Here is a 19,164-nt window from a genome sequence, read left to right on the forward strand (position 1 = left end):
AAATAAATAAACCTTTGTTCCTTTTCTTTCGTCGTCCAGCTTTGGGCAACAAATCTTCCCCGAACATCGGGAAGTTGGGCTCGATACGGCGTAAGCCGTCAGTGGCCCTGATAAACCCAACGACCTTGGGACGAAGACCTACATAATAACAATTATTTACTACAAGTACATGTATAAGGTATACAATATCATGAGTGACATACTACTATATAGAAAGCCGCTTGTTATGCAGAGCATTTCGGCAAAGTTTTTCTTTTTCGGGCCACCCTGCCATGGTGGGAATCGGCCGATGTGTTAATAAAAGAAAACTGGTCAGTTTTGCCCCAGGATGCGACCCACACCAGTCGACTAACACCTAGGTACCTATTTTAATAATAGGTGTAATATTAATTAACAGCTCCACCATTCATTTCTTGGACGGCCTAGCAGTGCTGTATGACCCTAGTGGGTTTACCGCTTCTTTTTGACTTAGCACACATATTAAGATGCAAACGTAAACGTTTTAATGTACCAAGGATATTATTATTAGGATCACCGGCTGTTGTGAGGCGGGAGGTTTATACTTTGGGTTTCTTGTATAATGCTAAGACACTATGGTTGTTGTGAGGCCAGGTTCATGTAACTAGTTGTAAAATTTAACCTGAGTGCAGCAATGCCTTCTTATTTTGAGGATGTATGTGAAAATAAGTCACATTAACTTTACAGCATTTTTCTGTTAAATCACATAATGTTCTTTTTATATAACATCTGTGTGCCTTTAAAACCATCGTAAAAAAAATTATGCCCATAAAACCAATGTAAAAAAATTACTCATGACAATTGGTAACAGCCTCAGTTCTCACACTGAAGCATTGGGGTGTGATCCAAGGATGAGTGTAAATGTTGGGCATGCTGCCCCTGTTCACCTAGCAGCAAGTAGGTATACCTGGGTGATAGCCAACTGGTATGGGTTACCTCCTGGGTAAGAGTACTAAGGACCCTAATAGAAATAAGCCAGTTTGTGTTTACCATATTTGCTTTTTACCTGGAGACATCCTACAGGTTTAGCTCTTCTCCTTTTTTTTCAATTCAGTTCAAGTTGATTCTCTATAAGGGTTACAATGTGGGGTTTACAGGATTTGGATATTGTGTGGTTTACATGTTATCAAATACTAATTACAGAGGGGGCCACTAGGACACCTAGCATGGTTAGGCATTTCGAGCAGACTTAGTTTAATTCTTAACATTAAATCCTTACAGATTATGGTATTAAGGCTAGGTGACTTCATCATAATTTGTGAGTTTAGCAATGTGAATGCTTTTGTTTTGGCACAATACAAGGTGTCTGTATTGGAGTATCATAGGCAAACTTATGACTCGCTAGGATTTATTATTTTAAGATTAAGATTAGTATTTCTGGGTTTACAGTCAGTGGGTGAGTGAGTGTAATTGTGAACCACCAGGTGGTTATCATGTAGTTAGTTGTCGGGGTGGATCAGGGAGATAAGATGTTTTCTAACTGTAGTTTTGAAACTGATGAATGTGTCTGCAGTTCTAGAGTTTTCAGGTATGGTGTTCCAGATTTTAGGTCCTTTGAAATACATTGAATTTTTGTAAAGGTTTGGTCGAACACGGGGAATGTCATAGAGATGTTTGTGTCTGGTGTTATGCCTGTGGATCCTGTCACAACTATCAAGAAAGCATTTTAGGTCAAGGTTAATATTGGAATTTAAGGTCCTGTAGATATAGATTGCACAGTAGTAAGTGTGGATGTTCTGAACAGAAAGTAAGTTTAGATCTATGAAGAGTGGGGGGGGGGGTGTTGCCAGGGATGGGATTTAGTGATTATTCTTACTGCAGCTTTTTGTTGGGCTATTGTTGGTTTTAGGTGTGTTGCTGCAGTTGAACCTCAAGCACAGATAGCATAGGTGAGGTATGGATATATAAGTGAATGGTATAGTGTGAGAAGGGCAGTTTGCGGTACGTAGTATCGCATCTTGGAGAGGATCCCCACCGTTTTGGATACTATTTTTGTTATGTGTTGGATATGGGTGCTGAAATTTAGGTTGTTGTCGAGGTATAGGCCAAGGAATTTGCCCTCATTATGTCTGGCAATTAGTGTTGTCGATCTTAATGTTAAGTTGCGCAACACCTGCTCTGTTACCAAACATAATATAGTAGGTTTTGCCAGTGTTAAGTGTAAGTTTATTGGCTGTCATCCAAGTCGATATTTTGATCAGCTCCTCGTTAACAATGGTGTTCAGCGTGGCAAGATTAGGGTGGGAGATGACATAAGTCGTGTCGTCAGCAAAGAGAATGGGTTTCAGGTGTTGTGATATGTTTGGAAGATCACTGATGTAAATGAGGAAGAGCAGGGGTCCAAGGACACTTCCCTGCGGAACTCCAGTATCAAGTGGCCGTATTGATGAGGCTGTGTCTTTAATGGTGACATACTGATACGTATTAGAAAGGTAGGATTTAAAATATGCAAGTGCATGGCCTCTTATACCATAGTGGTCAAGTTTGTGGAGTAGGATGCCGTGGTCTACTGTGTCAAACGCTTTTCTTAGGTCAATAAAAATTCCTAGCAGATATTCCTTATTTTCCAATGCTGTGTAAAGCAGGTCTAGCATTTTTATAATTGCATCATTAGTGCCTTTATTTTTCCTGAATCCAAATTGGCAGGGGTTGAGTATGTTTTGTGATGTTATATAAATGAATACAGTCTCCTGTGCACGAGTTTCTCGAAGATTTTGGATAGCAATGGTAAGTTTGATATTGGCCTATAGTTGTTTACGTCTGTAGGGTCACCTCCTTTATGTATTGGTGTAACCCTTGCTGTCTTGAGTAGTGTCGGGAAAGTGCTAGTTTCTAGTGACTTGTTAAAAAGTTATGTAATAGCATGCGAAAGGACATGGGCCGCTTGCTTGTACAATAATGGTGGGACATGAGACAGAGTCCCCGAGTTATATTTAAGTGACTTTATGATCGCGGTGACTTCCGTGGACTCAGTTGGTACAAGATAGAAGGAATTTGGGAAATTCCCATCTAGGTAGTCCCTGGCACGGGCATTGGTACGTGGGATTTTACTGGGGAGATTAGATCCTATGTTTGAGAAGAAGTCATTTATCTTGTTAGCTGTATCAGTGGGATGCAGTGGTGTTTCATGAGGTTTAGTTAGGACAATATTCTTGTTTTTTTCAGTTTGTGGGTCCCCAGAATCTGGGAAAGTGTTTTCCAGGTCTTTTTGTATCTCCTCTTGTGTCAGTGAATCTGCTGGAGTAGTACAGTTGTTTGGCTTTCTTTATTAATTTGGTGAGAACTGATGAATAGTGTTTAAGAATATCTTTGTGTATTAAGCCCTGTCTATATTGCTTTTCTTATTGGTGTTTCTTATCAATGGATTTCAGAATGCTGCTGGTTAGCCATGGGCAACTGAGCCGTTTATTTGTGATCTGTTTTGTTTTTATAGGACAATGTTTGTTGTATAGTCTAAGTATTTTGTTAAGAAAAATGTCTGTCCAATCGTCAATACCATTGGCATTGGAGAATTCTGTAGGCCAGTCAACAGTCTCTAGGTCTGCTGTGAAATTCCTTATTGAGGCCTCGTCATGGAGTCTAAATGAAACTTTGTTGTGTTCGAGTGGTGGCTTACTAATGTTTGTTAAGAGGAAGGTTGGGTAGTGGTCAGTAGTGCTGTCTGTAATTATCCCTGATTTAAGGGGGCTAGTATATTGGTCCATATGTGGTCTATTATGGTTGCACTTTTCTCAGTCAGCCTGGTTGGTTTAGTTATTGTTGGTATGAGAAGTGTGTTGTTCATATTGTTGATGAAATCAGTTACAGTCTGATCATCTGGTAGGCTAAGGTTGATATTGAAGTCTCCAGCTAAGAGAAGGTGGTGCTTGTTCATTTGTCTGTTTGTTATTAGCATCTTGAGATTCTCACTGAAGTTTGGGATGTTTGTGTGGGGTATCCGGTAAATGGCACCGATTGTTATAGGCGTCTTGAGGTTTTTTACAGTAAAATTAGCAAAAATGTATTCCCCATATTCATCACTAAAGCAATTGGTGCTAATGCAAGATAGTTGGTTAGAGTAATAGATTGCAGTACCACCCCCAACTTGGTATGGTCTGCAGTTGTGGATTGCTGTGTATCCTGGTAGTGGGTAGATATCTATTGTGTCCTGCTTAAGCCAGGTCTCAGTAAGAATAATGCAAAAGGGTGTCTTTAGTGACTTAAAGAGTGCCAGGAGGTCATCATAGTGTTTGCTTAAGGACCTGATGTTGTAGTTAAGAACTGATAGACTCTGAGCAGTGTTCAGGATAGTGCAGGCTTGTGATGCTGTGTAATAAAGGCAGTTACTTTCCAGTAAGTTTTGATTGTGTGTTAGATTATGGAGGTTTAGATCAGGGTCAATGTGATCATTCATCTTTTAGGTTTAAATAGCGGTTATTTATATCCTGTATTATGTGGCGAGTTCTAATACTGATTTCTGTAGTGGTGGGAGGTTTGGACAAGTATATAGCTAAAGCACTTTGGTCATATAGAGTATAGTCACAAATAAACATAATGAAGTTGATATTGTCTATGTGTTGTGCTAGAATGAGCTAAAGTACAACTAGGTATAAACTAATAATATAAAAAAAACAAATTACAAATGGCACCAGACTCACTCTTGTAATTGCACTAAGGGCTAATACTATAATGAATTTGGTGTTGTCTATGTATTGAGCTAGAATGAGCTTAAATACAACTAGGTATAAACTTATAATATAAAAATACAAAATAAAATACTATCCATACCATGGGAGACGGTAATTTCTTGTGCAAATTATTATTTATTGAGCTGTTAGCCATAATACTTTTAGAAAGTCATATGACACAGTAACTCGAGGTCACTGGGTTACTGGTTGACTCCTGACCACTGCACTATCTTTCACTTCTTCCACAATACAATTACACATGCTTTTCTCCCTCAGCAGCGAATACTATAGTTGAATTACTATTTTTTAGTAATTTGATTTTGATAAATTAGACACATGTGCAACTCTTGGGTATCTTTATTGAGGAAACGTTTCGCCACACAGTGGCTTCATCTTGCCTAATAATTTGATTTTGTTTAGGTTATGTTATTATTATTATGATCATAATCAAAAAGAAGCACTAAACCTACAAGGGTCTTAGGTTGTGTTACAATGACTGTGTACTCACCTAGTTGTACTCACCTAGTTGAGGTTGCAGGGGTTGAGTCCAAGCTCCTGGCCCTGCCTCTTCACTGGTCGCTTATGTGTGTTTGTGTGTGTGTGTATGTTATGCTAAGTTTTTTACTACTTTTTACATGTGCACAAAATAAATGTCTCCATTGTCTACCCACTTCAATTTCAAACATTGTAGCTCAAAAAATTATTGGTAAATTCACATCCAGGAAAAAGTAAACTTTCACCAGCAGTGTATAACATAGTAAGTTTTTCACTGCATTTAAATGATTTTTTATTGATAACCTGTAGTTTATAATCCTTTTTTATAATCTCGAAATTTTATAAAAAATTACTACTGTCTGTATTTTCATCCATTTCTATTATGTGGCATTTATCAGTACAGTGGAACCTCGTTTTTTCAGCCATTGCGTTTATCGGCCGATTTGTATTTAGGCCAGTTTTTCGGCAGAAATTTTGCTCCGCATTTCGGCTGTTGCCTCGTATATCGGCCATATTAGATTAAGTGCAACTGTGAAATAAGTCACCATGGGATGTGTGGCAAAAACAAATCAACAATCACTTCTGTCATGGCAAAGAAAGAACAAATCAAGGAAGCTGATGTGGCTTGTTTATTAAGTGCGACTGTGAAATAAGCCACCATGGGCAGGGAGTGTAGCAGGGGAACAGGGAGTGTAGCAGGCAGGCAGGGAGTGTAGCATGGAGACAGGGAGTGTAGCAGGCATGTGGGGAGTGTAGCAAGGAAACAGGGAGTGTAGCAGGGAAATGAGTGTGGAAGGGAGGCAGGGAGTGTAGCCAGTAGGCAGGCAGGGAGTGTAGCAGGCAGACAGGGAGTGTAGCAGGCAAGCAGGGAGTGTAGCAGGGAGGCAGGGAGTTTAGCAGGGAAACAGGGAGTGTGGAAGGGAGGCAGGGAGTGTAGCAGGCATGCAGGGAGTGTAGCAGGCAGAGAGGGAAGTAACCCCAGAGAGGACTTTGATACCTGAAGTCCTTATGGGGGGGGGGGGGATTCCCCTTCCAAACAATAATCAGTCCTCCCTCTCTCCATAAGCCATAAGCCAAGAAGAGTCTTCAATAAAGGTATGTTTAGTTATGTTTATTTATTTTATTTAGTTCTCATTGCTTTGTGTATGCAAAACTATAATTAATCTGTAAAAAATGTATTTTTTGTGAATATTTTTGGGTGTCTGGAACAGATTAATTGTATTAATATTAATTCTTATGGGAAATATTGCTTCGTATTTAGGCCATTTCGAATTTAGGCTGACCTTCTGGAACGGATTAAGGCTGAAAAACGAGGTTCCACTGTATCATCATCTTTCAACAAACTGGCCATATCCCACTGAAGCTTATCAGCATCATATTCTAATACAGTGGAACTTCAAATATCGAACTGCTCCCAACTCAACCAATTGTGTAAGTGTATTTTTGTAAGTGCTTTTATAAGTGTAATTTTGAGGGTCTGAAATGAACTAATCTAATTTACATTATTCCTGATGGGAATAAATTCGTTCAGTAACGGCACTCAAACAGCCGTCTGAAACGAAGGAAGTTCAATATTTGAGGTTCCACTGTACTATTAATTTTTTTTTTATTGTGATCAATTTAATGTATCCAGATTCTATTAAATGTTAAAATTATAATAAATTTTTGAAATTTATGTAAGATAGTGTATGAATCATTTGCAAACATGTTCAATAAATATTTATTCCTTTTCATAAATCAAGTTAAATCTTTTCACTCTTAACCCTTTGAGGGTCGACAGGCCCTCTCCGAAACTCGTTCTCAGGGTCGGCCAAATTTAAAAAAAAAAAAAAATTATTTTCTCTTGTGAAAAGATAAAGAATCTTTTCCCGATCATAAAGACACCAAAAGTTTGAAATTTGATGGAAAACTTACGGAATTATGCTCTCACAAAGTTAGCGGTCTCGGCAATGTTTACGCATCAGCGATTTTGCCCACTTTGAGCCCCATTTTCGGCCAATTCCACTGTACTAGTCGACAAAAAACATGAATATTTCGCTAAAACTCCATTTTTTCTATCGAATGGGTGCAAGAAACCACCCATTTATGAAATTCAACTATCCAGTACAGTGGTCAGAATTTAGCAATTTTGCCAATTTCACACAAATTTCAATAGATGCCAATTTCCGAATAGGGTCCAGAATAAACAAGAAAGACATTCCTGGCACTAAAATGACATTTCCTCTGGTCATTAGTCATGTCTCAAGGCCCCTCTTATATTCTTTTGCTTTCCGCTTTGAATTTTTATTCTCAGAAAAAATATAAGATTTACTGTTATGCAGACTACTGCATTAGTGTAAAAAATGGTATAAATATTATTGGCGCACTTGTGAAAGAATATTAGACTCACCAGTTGACGTGTATTGCACGCTTGGCACGATTTGTTTACTTTTGAAATTTGGTAAAAATCGAACATTTCTGCTACTTTGAGCTCAATTTCAAGGTACCTTTCATTGTAAAACCAGTCAAAATCATCTCAATTTCTGTAATATGTCTTCCATTCTATAAAATGAGACCAAGAAAACTAGAATACAACAATAAATACGATACGAAAATACAGTGCAAAGTCGCTGTTTTATTCCCAAAAAATGGTCAAAGGTTTTTTTTCTCATTATGCACTGTGTGCTGCAGGATTTTTTTTAGACTGTGCACACTGACCACATAGACCCATTCTTTCATATGAAAGCCTACCAGCTTTCTCCCACTAGATTTGAGGGCGCTAGAATTTAGGCGTACTAGTACGTCAAAAACCCTGGGTCGTAAGCCGTACTAGTACGTCCGAAACCCTCAAAGGGTTAATTAATTAAAAAAATTATACACATAACTGTTTATATTTTGGTAAGAGTTCAGGTGTTATGCTTGAGTTTTATTTATTTATTTAATATACATGTATGTTATATACTGATATATACTGTCACTTAGCGCTAAAATTTCTACATTATTTGAGTTTTTTAATTTTTTATTCATTAACTAGTGCAGTACTATTTCTCTTCCAAAGTGCCAACTTTGCCCTTGCTTACTGCCTCTTCCTTTAAGTGCTTTTTCCTTTCAAATGCTATGATTGTTACCTCAATTAGGATATGTTTTACCAGTCTAGTTTCACTCTGAATTACTATGCTTGGGTTTACATGTACTGTACATGTATATGAACAAAAAACATTAATTTTTTTTTAATTTTAGGTTGCAATGAATGGAAGAAGTAAAATAATTCATCTAACATCAAGACTGAAAAAGATATGCAATAGTGAACAACAAGTAAATTACCACTTTTCACGTAGCTCTGTGTGTGCACATCGACTCGGATATCAAGAAAGTGTTTTGCAACCAAACAAATCATGCCAAAACTTTAAAAATACGTTGCTCTTAACACCTAAGCTATGTAGCACTTCTGCAATTGTGGTCACACAACAACCAGGAAGAATTAAGAAAATGATAAAGAAGATGGGATGGTTCAATCATTCTAAAAGTGTATGTGTTTTTTCTCTTACAAATTATTTTTTGCATTTTTTATTTATACATGTAATTCAATACACTGTACATTATGTGTGAATTTTTAATACACACAGTGGTATTCAGTTGATCTTTAAAAGGTATTTTCAAATGAACTTACTTAACACACCTAGTGTCATCCAGATTTTTCTGGTCAAATGAAGCTACACACTTCTTTATCTTAACACTTACTTTACAGTGTTATACATTATCACTTATTTTAAAAGCAACTGGAATTTTTGTAATTGATTTGCCTCCCTCTTAATAGATTTTGCCTTTGTGGCTTTTATGTTTTGCTACCAGTTAGCCGGACTTGAGTCCTAGAGGTGGGAAGTACAGGGTTGCACACCATAGGGGTGGGGATATTGCACTTTGGAGAGGTATATGAACTGTAATGTCAGCACACCTCTGCCAAGACTGATGGAGTTAGTGATTGGGAAAATGTTTTTTTCTTTTTCACATCACCATAACTTGGTGGGTGTCAGCTGGTGTGCTAAAAATAATGTTGCACATTTAAACAGGACTTGTGGTAGGTCTTGAAACATATCACTTGCGGATATGAGGGGACTACTGTACTTTATAGAACTGATGTGGCATCATTGCTTACTTAAGAGTTTGACTGACAGTGAGGCTTCTATTTATTTTAGGATTATTCTCAAGGAATTCTTAAATGACTGTTCCAGTGTTTACTCTTTCTCTTCTTCAGGTTCCTTTTCCTCTCCTTGCTTCAGTTTTATCTGGGAATTTGCCAAATCCAACAAATCATATGCTGTTGTTTTTTATCTTTCTCTTGTACAGTTGACTCTTGAACAACATAGAGGTTAGGGGTGCTGATCATCACCTCCCCCCCCATGCAGTCTCTGAAATTCTTGTGTAACCATTGACTCCCCAATAACTTAACTACTAATAGCCTACTGTTGACTGGAAGCCTTACTGATAACATAAACAGTCAGTTAGCACTTATTTTGTAGTATATGTTATATGTATTATATACTGTATTCTTACAATAAAGTAAGCTACAGAAAAGAAAATATTAAGGAAATCATAAGGAAGAGAAAATACATTTACAGTACTGTACTGTATATATTGATACCATGAGTTTACGTTGTCTGTTTACAAGATGAATCATTTGTCGTCTGCTGCCTCTTGGTCATCAGAAGCTGCTTCTCTTGTAAACCTGACATTTTTTAAGCCAAATCTCTTTCTAAAATTATCAAACCATCCCTTGCTGGCATTAAATTTTCCAGCTTTAGATCCTTCACCTTCATTTTGCTTAAAGTTGTCATATAATGATTGCTTTTTCTCGAATCATATTAGATTCTATAGGTATGCCTTTCTTATAGCAATCCTACACCCACATAAAGGCTGCATTTTCAATACGAGATAAAAAGGTATTTCAGAAAAAGTGCGAGGTTTTCGCACCCACTGACATAACTGCAGCGATGGCTTCACTTTTTTTTTTTTTTTTTTTTTTTTTTTTTTTTTTTTTTTTTTTTTTTTTTTTTTACAATGGTCCTTACACTGGATTCATTTATCTGAAATAGTGGGCAGTCGCAGCTGCAGACCTCAGTCTACGGTACATATTAAACAATTCAACTTTTTATTGTACTGTCGTGACCCCTCTCTGCTTCTTGAGAGCACTTCCAGCATCACTAATGGCACTTCATATGGGTCCCTTGGTGCTATTCAAAGTTCATGGTATTGCACTAAACATGATGAAATATACATGAGAACTACAAAAGATCATTTTTTTACTGTGATATGCAATTTACAGGAGAGAGAAACTGCTCATGCAGAGATGATTAACTCGCCTCTATAGCAACAGGTGCCTACATAATTATTACAGTAGTACTACAGTTAATCTTATGCAGTTATGATTTAATATTGTATCTTTACGTTTGTTTACATTTCTCGTGACTGCGAATGGTGCCATGTATGATCTTCAAGTGTTTGTGTGTGTAAGTTTTGATAAATTTAAACTTTTTATAACAGATTTGTAATATTTTATGGTAGTAAATGATAAAATAGACTAGTATCTACATACTGTATATTTCATGCATTCATGACACCTAACATTTTCTTAATTTTTTCTATATTTCTAGGCTACATAGGTAATCTACGAGTTTTTTCAAATTGTTGCAAATCTCCAAAAAGGTTTCCAGTATATTTATTGAAAAAAATTCACACATAAATGGACCTGCGCAATTCAAAACCATATTGTTCAAGGGTCAATTGTAATTTTTTATTTGTACCTTTTACAAATCCTCAAAGTCGTCGCATCTTGCTTCTTGCATCATTTGTATTTCTCTTAGGTGATGCAGTTAATATTCAGTAAAAGAGATAAGATGATGATCCCAGAAAACAAATGTAGGTGGCTTGCTCTAGCCCAACAGGCCCAAGCTGAGAAGGAAGGTGGGGTCAAACCTGGGGCTGCCATGCATGGCCATTTAGTTATATAGCAGGCAGTTTGAAAGATTGTGCAATACATATGAGTTACGTATATATGTAACTGACATGCATTGCTAATTTTTTAAAAATTTATGATTTTATGTACCCAAATTCTTTGCATTACTTACTCATTTTTAAACACTTTTGAATATGCAGTAGCAAAATTGCCCAAAAAGAGAATTTACTGAATAATTGAAGATGACTTCATACATCAATTCATGCTTTTTTTTTTTTTTTTAATTCTGTTATTTGAGATACTGTAAATATTTACTACTGTAGATCAGTCTTTTCAGAATATTTTTCATTCATGTGTATCTTAGTACATCTCTAAGCTGTTTCTCAGGTGATACTCCATTCTCTCATATTCTTTATCTCCACTGCTTTGTCACATTTTCTTTAGTGTTTGTCTGCAGTCTTCTTGTTTCAGATTTTTGTTTCCCATTTATTCTTTCCAGTATTTTATTAAACCACACCAAAACTGCAAGAGGCTTTGGAACAGATATGCAGTGTTGTACTTGTCTTTCAGTCTCTTTAACTTTAATACTCATAAACTTAAATTATACATATGACCTTTACTGGGCTTTTTTTCTGGGCGTGGGTGGGTGTGAGTTGGACCTGACTAGCTTGTGCTACTAAGTCCGATACCGTGCTCCTTCCTTAAGTGGAGGTGACCTGACTGGGTGGGTCATTGGGCTAATCCGGGGGGAGACATGGACCTGCTTCGCATGGGTCAGTAGGCCTGCTGCAGTGTTCCTTCTTTCTTATGTTCTTATATTTACAGCAATGATGTAACAAGTTTCCAAATTTTAAAGATAGTACATGTTAGGGAAACCATCACTGAAACAATCAACTGACATATTACCAGGAAAAACAATTAACTTCGTTGCATGTTTACCAGTGCAGTGGAGCTTGATTATAGTAACTATGAATGTTGTGCATGCAAAGCATCATCTTATTTAACTTTTAGGTATGACTAGTGCAATAAATTAAAAAAGTGTGCATGTAGCACTTGCAAGATCAGCTACAAGGGAAATGGATACCTTGTCACATAAGGTATGTCAAAGTTTGCTGCCTGAATACCATAAGATGCTTTAATTTTCTAAGGTTTCACTGTAAAACTAATTATGAAAAAGAATATGAAGGTAAGAATTCTCAAGCATAATGGATAAATGTACAATAAAAGAAGTGATTAATGGGAAAGAAAAACTGGCAATATGATTGATGGAGAAATGTATTATATTTAAGTGATTTTATTGTGAACAACTTGAGGAAACACACAAAGCTTGTAAATAATATTCTTCATAAACTGATCTGCTGCATGATTATATTATCTTAATGGGAGGGCATAAAGGAGGTTTTGTGGGTGAGGGGCTTGGACTTCCAGGAAGCGTGCATGAGCGTGTTAAATAGGAGTGAATGGAGATAAACGGTATTTGAGACCTGACGAGCTGTTGGAGTGTGAGCAGGGTAATATTTAGTGAAGGGATTCAGGGAAACCGGTTATTTTTATATAGCCAGACTTGAGTCCTGGAAATGGGAAATTACAATGCCTGCACTTTAAAAGAGGAGTTTGGGATATTGGCAGTTTGGAGGGATATGTTGTGTATCTTTATACGTATATGCTTCTAAACTGTTCTATTCTGAGCTCCTCTGCAAAAACAGTAATTATGTGTGAGTGAGGTGAAAGTGTTGAATGGTGAGGAAAGTATTTTCTTTTTGGGGATTTTCTTTCTTTTTGGGTCACCCTGCCTCAGTGGGAGACGGCCGACTTGTTAAAAAAAATAAATAAATATCTCATAAAATACAATAATATATTATCTGTTCTCATTATTTTTAATATAAAGCTTAAGAAAAATAAAGTATATTTGATAACCTCTTAATAATGTAACATTTTCTTTCAGAAATTAAAAAGATCAGGATATCTGCTCTATGCTACTACTAGTGACAGAGCTATAGTAGCTGATTTTTTCAAAGGTGAGAATATTGTGGATTTTATATACCTTTATTCATTCCCTAAATTTTTAGAGGATTTCAGTACTTGCATGTACACCATTTAACCCTTAAACTGTCCAAACGTAGATCTACGTTTTTTCAACATTTGAAAGTATGTAAAAAAGTTGATCTTTTTTTTTTTACATTTGAAAATGTGTAAAAAGACTTTGATCTACTTTATTTTTTTTTTGTTATATTTGAAAATATGTAAAAAAACGTAGATCTACCTTTGGAGCACTACGCATGTGAACATAGATCTGCTTGGACAGTTTAAGGGTTAATGGCAGCTTTTCATTGATGTTTTCAAATTTTTATGACAAACATTAGATATTATGGCATCATTTTGTTGCATACTAAGGTGGTATTACAGCAGTTAACTGAAAAAAAGGCAAGGAGATAATAGGACTATCATTTGCATGAAATATTGGTTTCAGAATTTCAGAATAGATTTTAGAGGATATAAAAAAAAAGGGTAGGTAGTAGGTTGATAGACAGCAACTGCCCAGGGAGGTACTACCGCCCTGCCAAGTGAGTGTAAAACGAAAGCCTGTAATTGTTTTACATGATGGTAGGATTGCTGGTGCCCTTTTTTCTTTCTCATAAACATGCAGGATTTCAGGTATGTCTTGCTACTTCTACTTACACTTAGGTCAGACTACATATACATGTACAAGCATATATATACACACCCCTCTGGGTTTTCTTCTATTTTCTTTCTAGTTCTTGTTTATTTCCTCTTATCTCCATGGGGAAGTGGAACAGAATTCTTCCTCTGTAAGCCATGCATGTTGTAAGAGGCAACTAAAATGCTGGGAGCAAGGGCCTAGTAACCCCTTCTCCTGTATAAATTACTAAATTTAAAAAGAGAAACTTTCTTTTTTCTTTTTGGGCCACCCTGCCTTGGTGGGATACGGCCAGTTTGTTGAAAAAAAAAATAAAAAAAAGTGAATACAGTAAAACCACTGTATCCACTGATTCAGTATCCACAGTTTCAGTTACCCATGGTTTACTGTGGCCCCAAAATACCTCTTAATTTTGCATAATAATGGCCCCAAAGTGCAAAAGTAGAAAAGCTGGCAGTTTTTCAAAGCCTACAAGAAGCTGTGAAGAGCTTCCAATCAATGAAAAAGTGATGTGTCCACATATTGTGCATAATTTATCAATTAAACTTTATTATAGGTATGTATAGGACTTACATATAGGGTTTGCTACTATCTGTGGTTTCAGTATCCACAGCAGGTCCTTGGAACATATCCCCCACGGATATTGGGGTCCTACTGTATTTGTAATTATAAGGTCAACATTATATTCTAATCCAGGCAGTTCTGTTACTTGCATGCTTAAAGTAAAGTTGCCAATCACTATTCTGTGACTGAAACAGTGTTGACAGATGGTTGTGCACCTTTTAACACTAATATAGTTGGTGTTTATTCAGTTCAGCTTTTACCATAGTAGATGAAGATTGGGTTGTAAATAGTGCTCTTCAATGCAGAGCAGAATGGAAGCAAACAGAGCTATGCTTAGTGTGATTTATTGACAGAGGGTACACCAGGTCAACATGGTAGGAGGCTAGCCAAGCCCAGGAGTCTGGGAATAGATGTTGACAGAGGCAGGTATACAGTCAGTGAGGGCTGACCCAAGAAGTGGTACACTCAATGTGTGAGGCCTATAAGGATGACCACAAGGAGGCTGATATGGCAGGCTTTGTGAATTGCTACAAGGAGTAGACTGCCTGGTGGAAGGAGGTGCTCTCCTTACAATTTTCGCCTTGCAAACATTTATTCCTTGATTTAACCTTGTTGCAACAAGTATTTAAGGTGCAGTGTGCACTCCTGACATCTGTGGCCACAAAAAACAGAGAAAAGGTATGGCATTAGAAACAAAACTAGAAATTTTATAGAGGTTCGATGATGGACAGTGAGGTGTGGATATTGGAATAGCTCTTGGTTTACCACCAACAACTGTACAAACAATTTGCAGTAGTGCTCAGAATTAACTCGGAATAGGAAACAGCATAATGGAAAATGTGGAAAGACTTAAATATCTGGATGGAGGACATTTATTGGTGTAACTCTCCATGTTTGCTAATGGCCATACCAATGAAAGCTTTATTTGAAGATCTAAAGAAAAAAACATGGTGTTTTGGTTCTTTATTTAGAAGTTTGGCGATATTTTTGTGACCAGAAATATGCTGTAGGAACTTAAATCTTGGTTATATCAATTAGCTTATGGTAAAATTGGTTTCGTTATACATGTGCGTCATTTTGCTTAATGTCGCACTTTCCAAGAACCTATCAATGACATTAAGTGAGGACTTACTTTATGTACTGTATATGCTGGTATTATAGCTCTTTTCTATTTAATTAACCTATACATTAAGTAAACAGTATTTAATATTATTTGTAAGTGAAAATGAGAAGTACTGAACATCAAATACTGGGTATCTATTTTTAGTGAAAAATTTAATTAGATATGGAATATTACGGTTTAACATTTTTATAGATGGGGTTGTAAAAGAAGTAAATGCTAAGGTGTTAGAGAGATGGGTGGGATTAAATTATGGGAATGAAATACAGTGGTACCTTGACTTACAAGTTTAATTTGTTCTGTGACCAAGCTCATAACTCAATTTGCTCGTATATCAGATCAATTTTCCTCGTTGAAATTAATTGAAATGCCATTAATCCGTTCTAGCCCCCCCAAAAAAAACAATAATGTTAATATAAACTCTACGACTTATTTATCTATCACAATTGATCTAATATGATATAATAAACAATATAAATAACATAGAAACATGATATATACTCTAGAATGAATAAAATACGTATATCATTATGTGATGAGTGGTGGCGGCCACTCCCAAGGAAAAAATAATTATCGCTCTGACCATATCTTCCCATTCTTGCCCTTCTGAGGTGTTATAAGAGAAAACAAGAGCGTTCGTGAGGCTAAGTGCACAAGATCACTAGTTTCATAAGGAAAATACTGAAACAAAAGCAATTTTCTCAGAATTTTTTTTCCTGAGTCAGGAGACCGACCTACATTTTGGGTGAATATTTTTTTTTTTTATTAACACATCGGCCGATTCCCACCAAGGCAGGGTGGCCCGAAAAAGAAAAACTTTCATCATCATTCACTCCATCACTGTCTTGCCAGAGGGGTACTTTACACTACAGTTATAAAATTGCAACATTAACACCCCTCCTTCAGAGTGTAGACACTGTACTTCCCATCTCCAGGACTCAAGTCCGGCCTGCTGGTTTCCCTGAATCCCTTCATAAATGTTGTTGCTCACACTCCAACAGCACGTCAAGTATTAAAACCTCCCTCCAACTCTTTCTAGGCCGACTCCTACCCCACCTTCCCTCCACTACAGATTTATACACTCTTGAAGTCATTCTGTTTTGTTCCATTCTCTCTACATGACCGAACCACCTCAACAGCCCCTCCTAAGCCCTTTGGATAATAGTTGTGATAATCCCACTCCTTTTCCTAATTTGCAAACTGTGAATTATCTGCATTATATTCACACCACACATTGCCCTCAGACACGGTATCTCCACTGCCTCCAGCCTTCTCCTCGTTGCAACATTCATCACCCATACAAGTGTTGGTACAACTATACTCTCATACATTCCTCTCTTTGCTTCCACAGGCAAAGTTCTTTGTATCCACAGACTCCTAAGTTCACCACTCACCCTTTTCCCCTCATCAATTCTATGATTCACCTCATCCTTCATAGACCCATCTGCTGACACATCCACTCCTAAGTATCTGAATACATTCACCTCCTCCAATCTGATATCTCTCCCTCCAGTCTGATATCCTATCTTTCATCACCTAATCTTTTTGTTATCCTCATAACCTTACTCTTTCCTATATTCACTTTTAATTTTCTTCTCTTACATACCCTGCCAAATTCATCCACCAACCTCTGCAACTTCTCTTCAGAATCTCCCAAAAACACAGTGTCATCAGCAAAGAGCAACTGTGACAGCTCCCACTTTGTGTTTGATTCTTTATCATTTAACTCCACACCTCTTTCCAAGACCCTCACATTCACTTCTCTTACAACCCCATATATAAATATATTGAACAGCCAGTGACATCACACATCATTGTCTAAGGCCTACTTTTACTGGGAAATAATCTCCCTCTCTCCTACATACTCTAACGTGAGCCTCACTATCCTCGTGAAAACTCTTCACTGCTTTCAGTAACCTACCTCCTATACCATACACTTGCAACATCTGCCACATTGCATCCCTGTCCACCCTGTCATATACCTTTTCCAAATCCATAAATGCCACAAAAGCCTCTTTACCTTTATCTAAATACTGCACACCCATATGCAAACACTTAGTCTACACACCCCCTACCTTTCCTGAAGCCTCTTTGTTCATCTGTTATGCTACTCTCCGTCTTATTCTTAACCCTTTCAGGGTTTCGGCCGTGCTAGTACGGCTTACGCACCAGGGTTTTTGACGTACTAGTACGCCTAAATTCTAGCGCCCTCAAATCTAGTGAGAGAAAGCTGGTAGGCCTACATATGAAAGAATGGGTCTATGTGGTCAGTGTGCGCAGTATAAAAAAAAATCCTACAGCACACAGTGCATAATGAGAAAAAAAAACTTTGTGTTTTTGGATTAAAACAGCGACTTTGCACTGTATTTTCGTATGGCATTTATTGTTGTATTCTAGTTTTCCTGGTCTCATTCTATAGAATGGAAGACATATTACAGAAATTGAGATGATTTTGACTGATTTTACAATGAAAAGTACCTTGAAATTGAGCTCAAAGTAGCAGAAATGTTCGATTTTTACCAAAGTTCAAAAGTAAATATATCATGCTAAGCGTCCAATATATGTCAGCTGGTGAGTCTAATATTCTTTCACAAGTACGCCGATATTATTTATACCATTTTTTACACTAATGCAGTAGTCTGCATAACAGTAAATCTTCTATTTTTTGTGAGAATAAAAATTCAAAGTGGAAAGCAAAAGAATGTAAGAGGGGCATTGGGACGTGACTAATGAACAGAGGAAATGTTATTTTAGTGCCAGGAATGTCTTTCTTGTTTATTCTGGTCCCTGTTTGGAAATTGGCATCTTTTGAAATTTGTGTGAAATTGGCAAAATTGCTAAATTCTGACCACTATATTGGATAGTTGAAATCAGTAAATGGATGGTTTCTTGTACTCATTCGATAGAAAAAATGGAGTTATAGCGAAATATTTATGATTTTTAGTCGATTAGTACAGTGGAATTGGCCGAAAATAGGGCTCAAAGTGGGTAAAATCGCCGATGCGTAAACATCGTCGAGACTGCTAACTTCGTGAGAGCATAATTCCATAAGTTTTCCATCAAATTTCATACTTTTGGTGTCATTATGATCGAAAAAAGATTCTCTATCTTTTCATAAGATTTTTTTTTTTTTTTTTTTTTAAATTTGGGCGACCCTGAGAACAAGTCTTCGAGAGGGCCTGTCGACCCTGAAAGGGTTAATTTTGTCAATAATAACTCTACCATACACTTTACCAGGTATACTCAACAGACTTATTCCCCTATAATTTTTGCACTCTCTTTTGTCCCCTTTGCCTTTATACAAAGGAACTATGCATGCTCTCTGCCAATCCCTAGGTACCTTACCCTCTTCCATACATTTATTAAATAATAGCACCAACCACTCCAAAACTATATCCCCACTTGCTTTTAACATTTCTATCTTTATCCCATCAATCCCAGCTGCCTTACTCCCTTTCATTCTACCCACTGCCTCACGAACTTCCTCCACAATCACAACTGGCTCTTCCTCACTCCTACAAGATGTTATTCCTCCTTGCCCTATACACGAAATCACAGCTTCCCTATCTTCATCAACATTTAACAATTCCTCAGAATATTCCCTCCATCTTCCAGATACCTCTAACTTTCCATTTAATAACTCTCCTCTCCTATTTTTAACCCTTTTAGGGTCCCCAGGCCCTCTCCGAGACTTGTTTTCAGGGTCCCC

General features: G+C 37.1%; 1 protein-coding gene across 1 annotated transcript in view; it reads left to right on the top strand.

The window, feature by feature from the left end:
• The first annotated feature begins 812 nt into the window (after nucleotides 1-812).
• Uqcc1 (Ubiquinol-cytochrome c reductase complex assembly factor 1) overlaps nucleotides 813-19,164 on the top strand; it is a 55,695-nt gene continuing 37,343 nt past the window's right edge. The window contains exons 1-4 of the mRNA XM_070086499.1: nucleotides 813-961; nucleotides 6,392-6,611; nucleotides 8,400-8,687; nucleotides 13,058-13,130. Of these exons, the coding sequence (XP_069942600.1) occupies nucleotides 813-961; nucleotides 6,392-6,611; nucleotides 8,400-8,687; nucleotides 13,058-13,130 (730 nt within the window). The remainder of the gene's footprint in view (nucleotides 962-6,391; nucleotides 6,612-8,399; nucleotides 8,688-13,057; nucleotides 13,131-19,164) is intronic.

This window comes from Cherax quadricarinatus, chromosome 18 (assembly GCF_038502225.1).
Source record: "Cherax quadricarinatus isolate ZL_2023a chromosome 18, ASM3850222v1, whole genome shotgun sequence".
In the NCBI taxonomy this organism is placed as follows: domain Eukaryota; kingdom Metazoa; phylum Arthropoda; class Malacostraca; order Decapoda; family Parastacidae; genus Cherax; species Cherax quadricarinatus.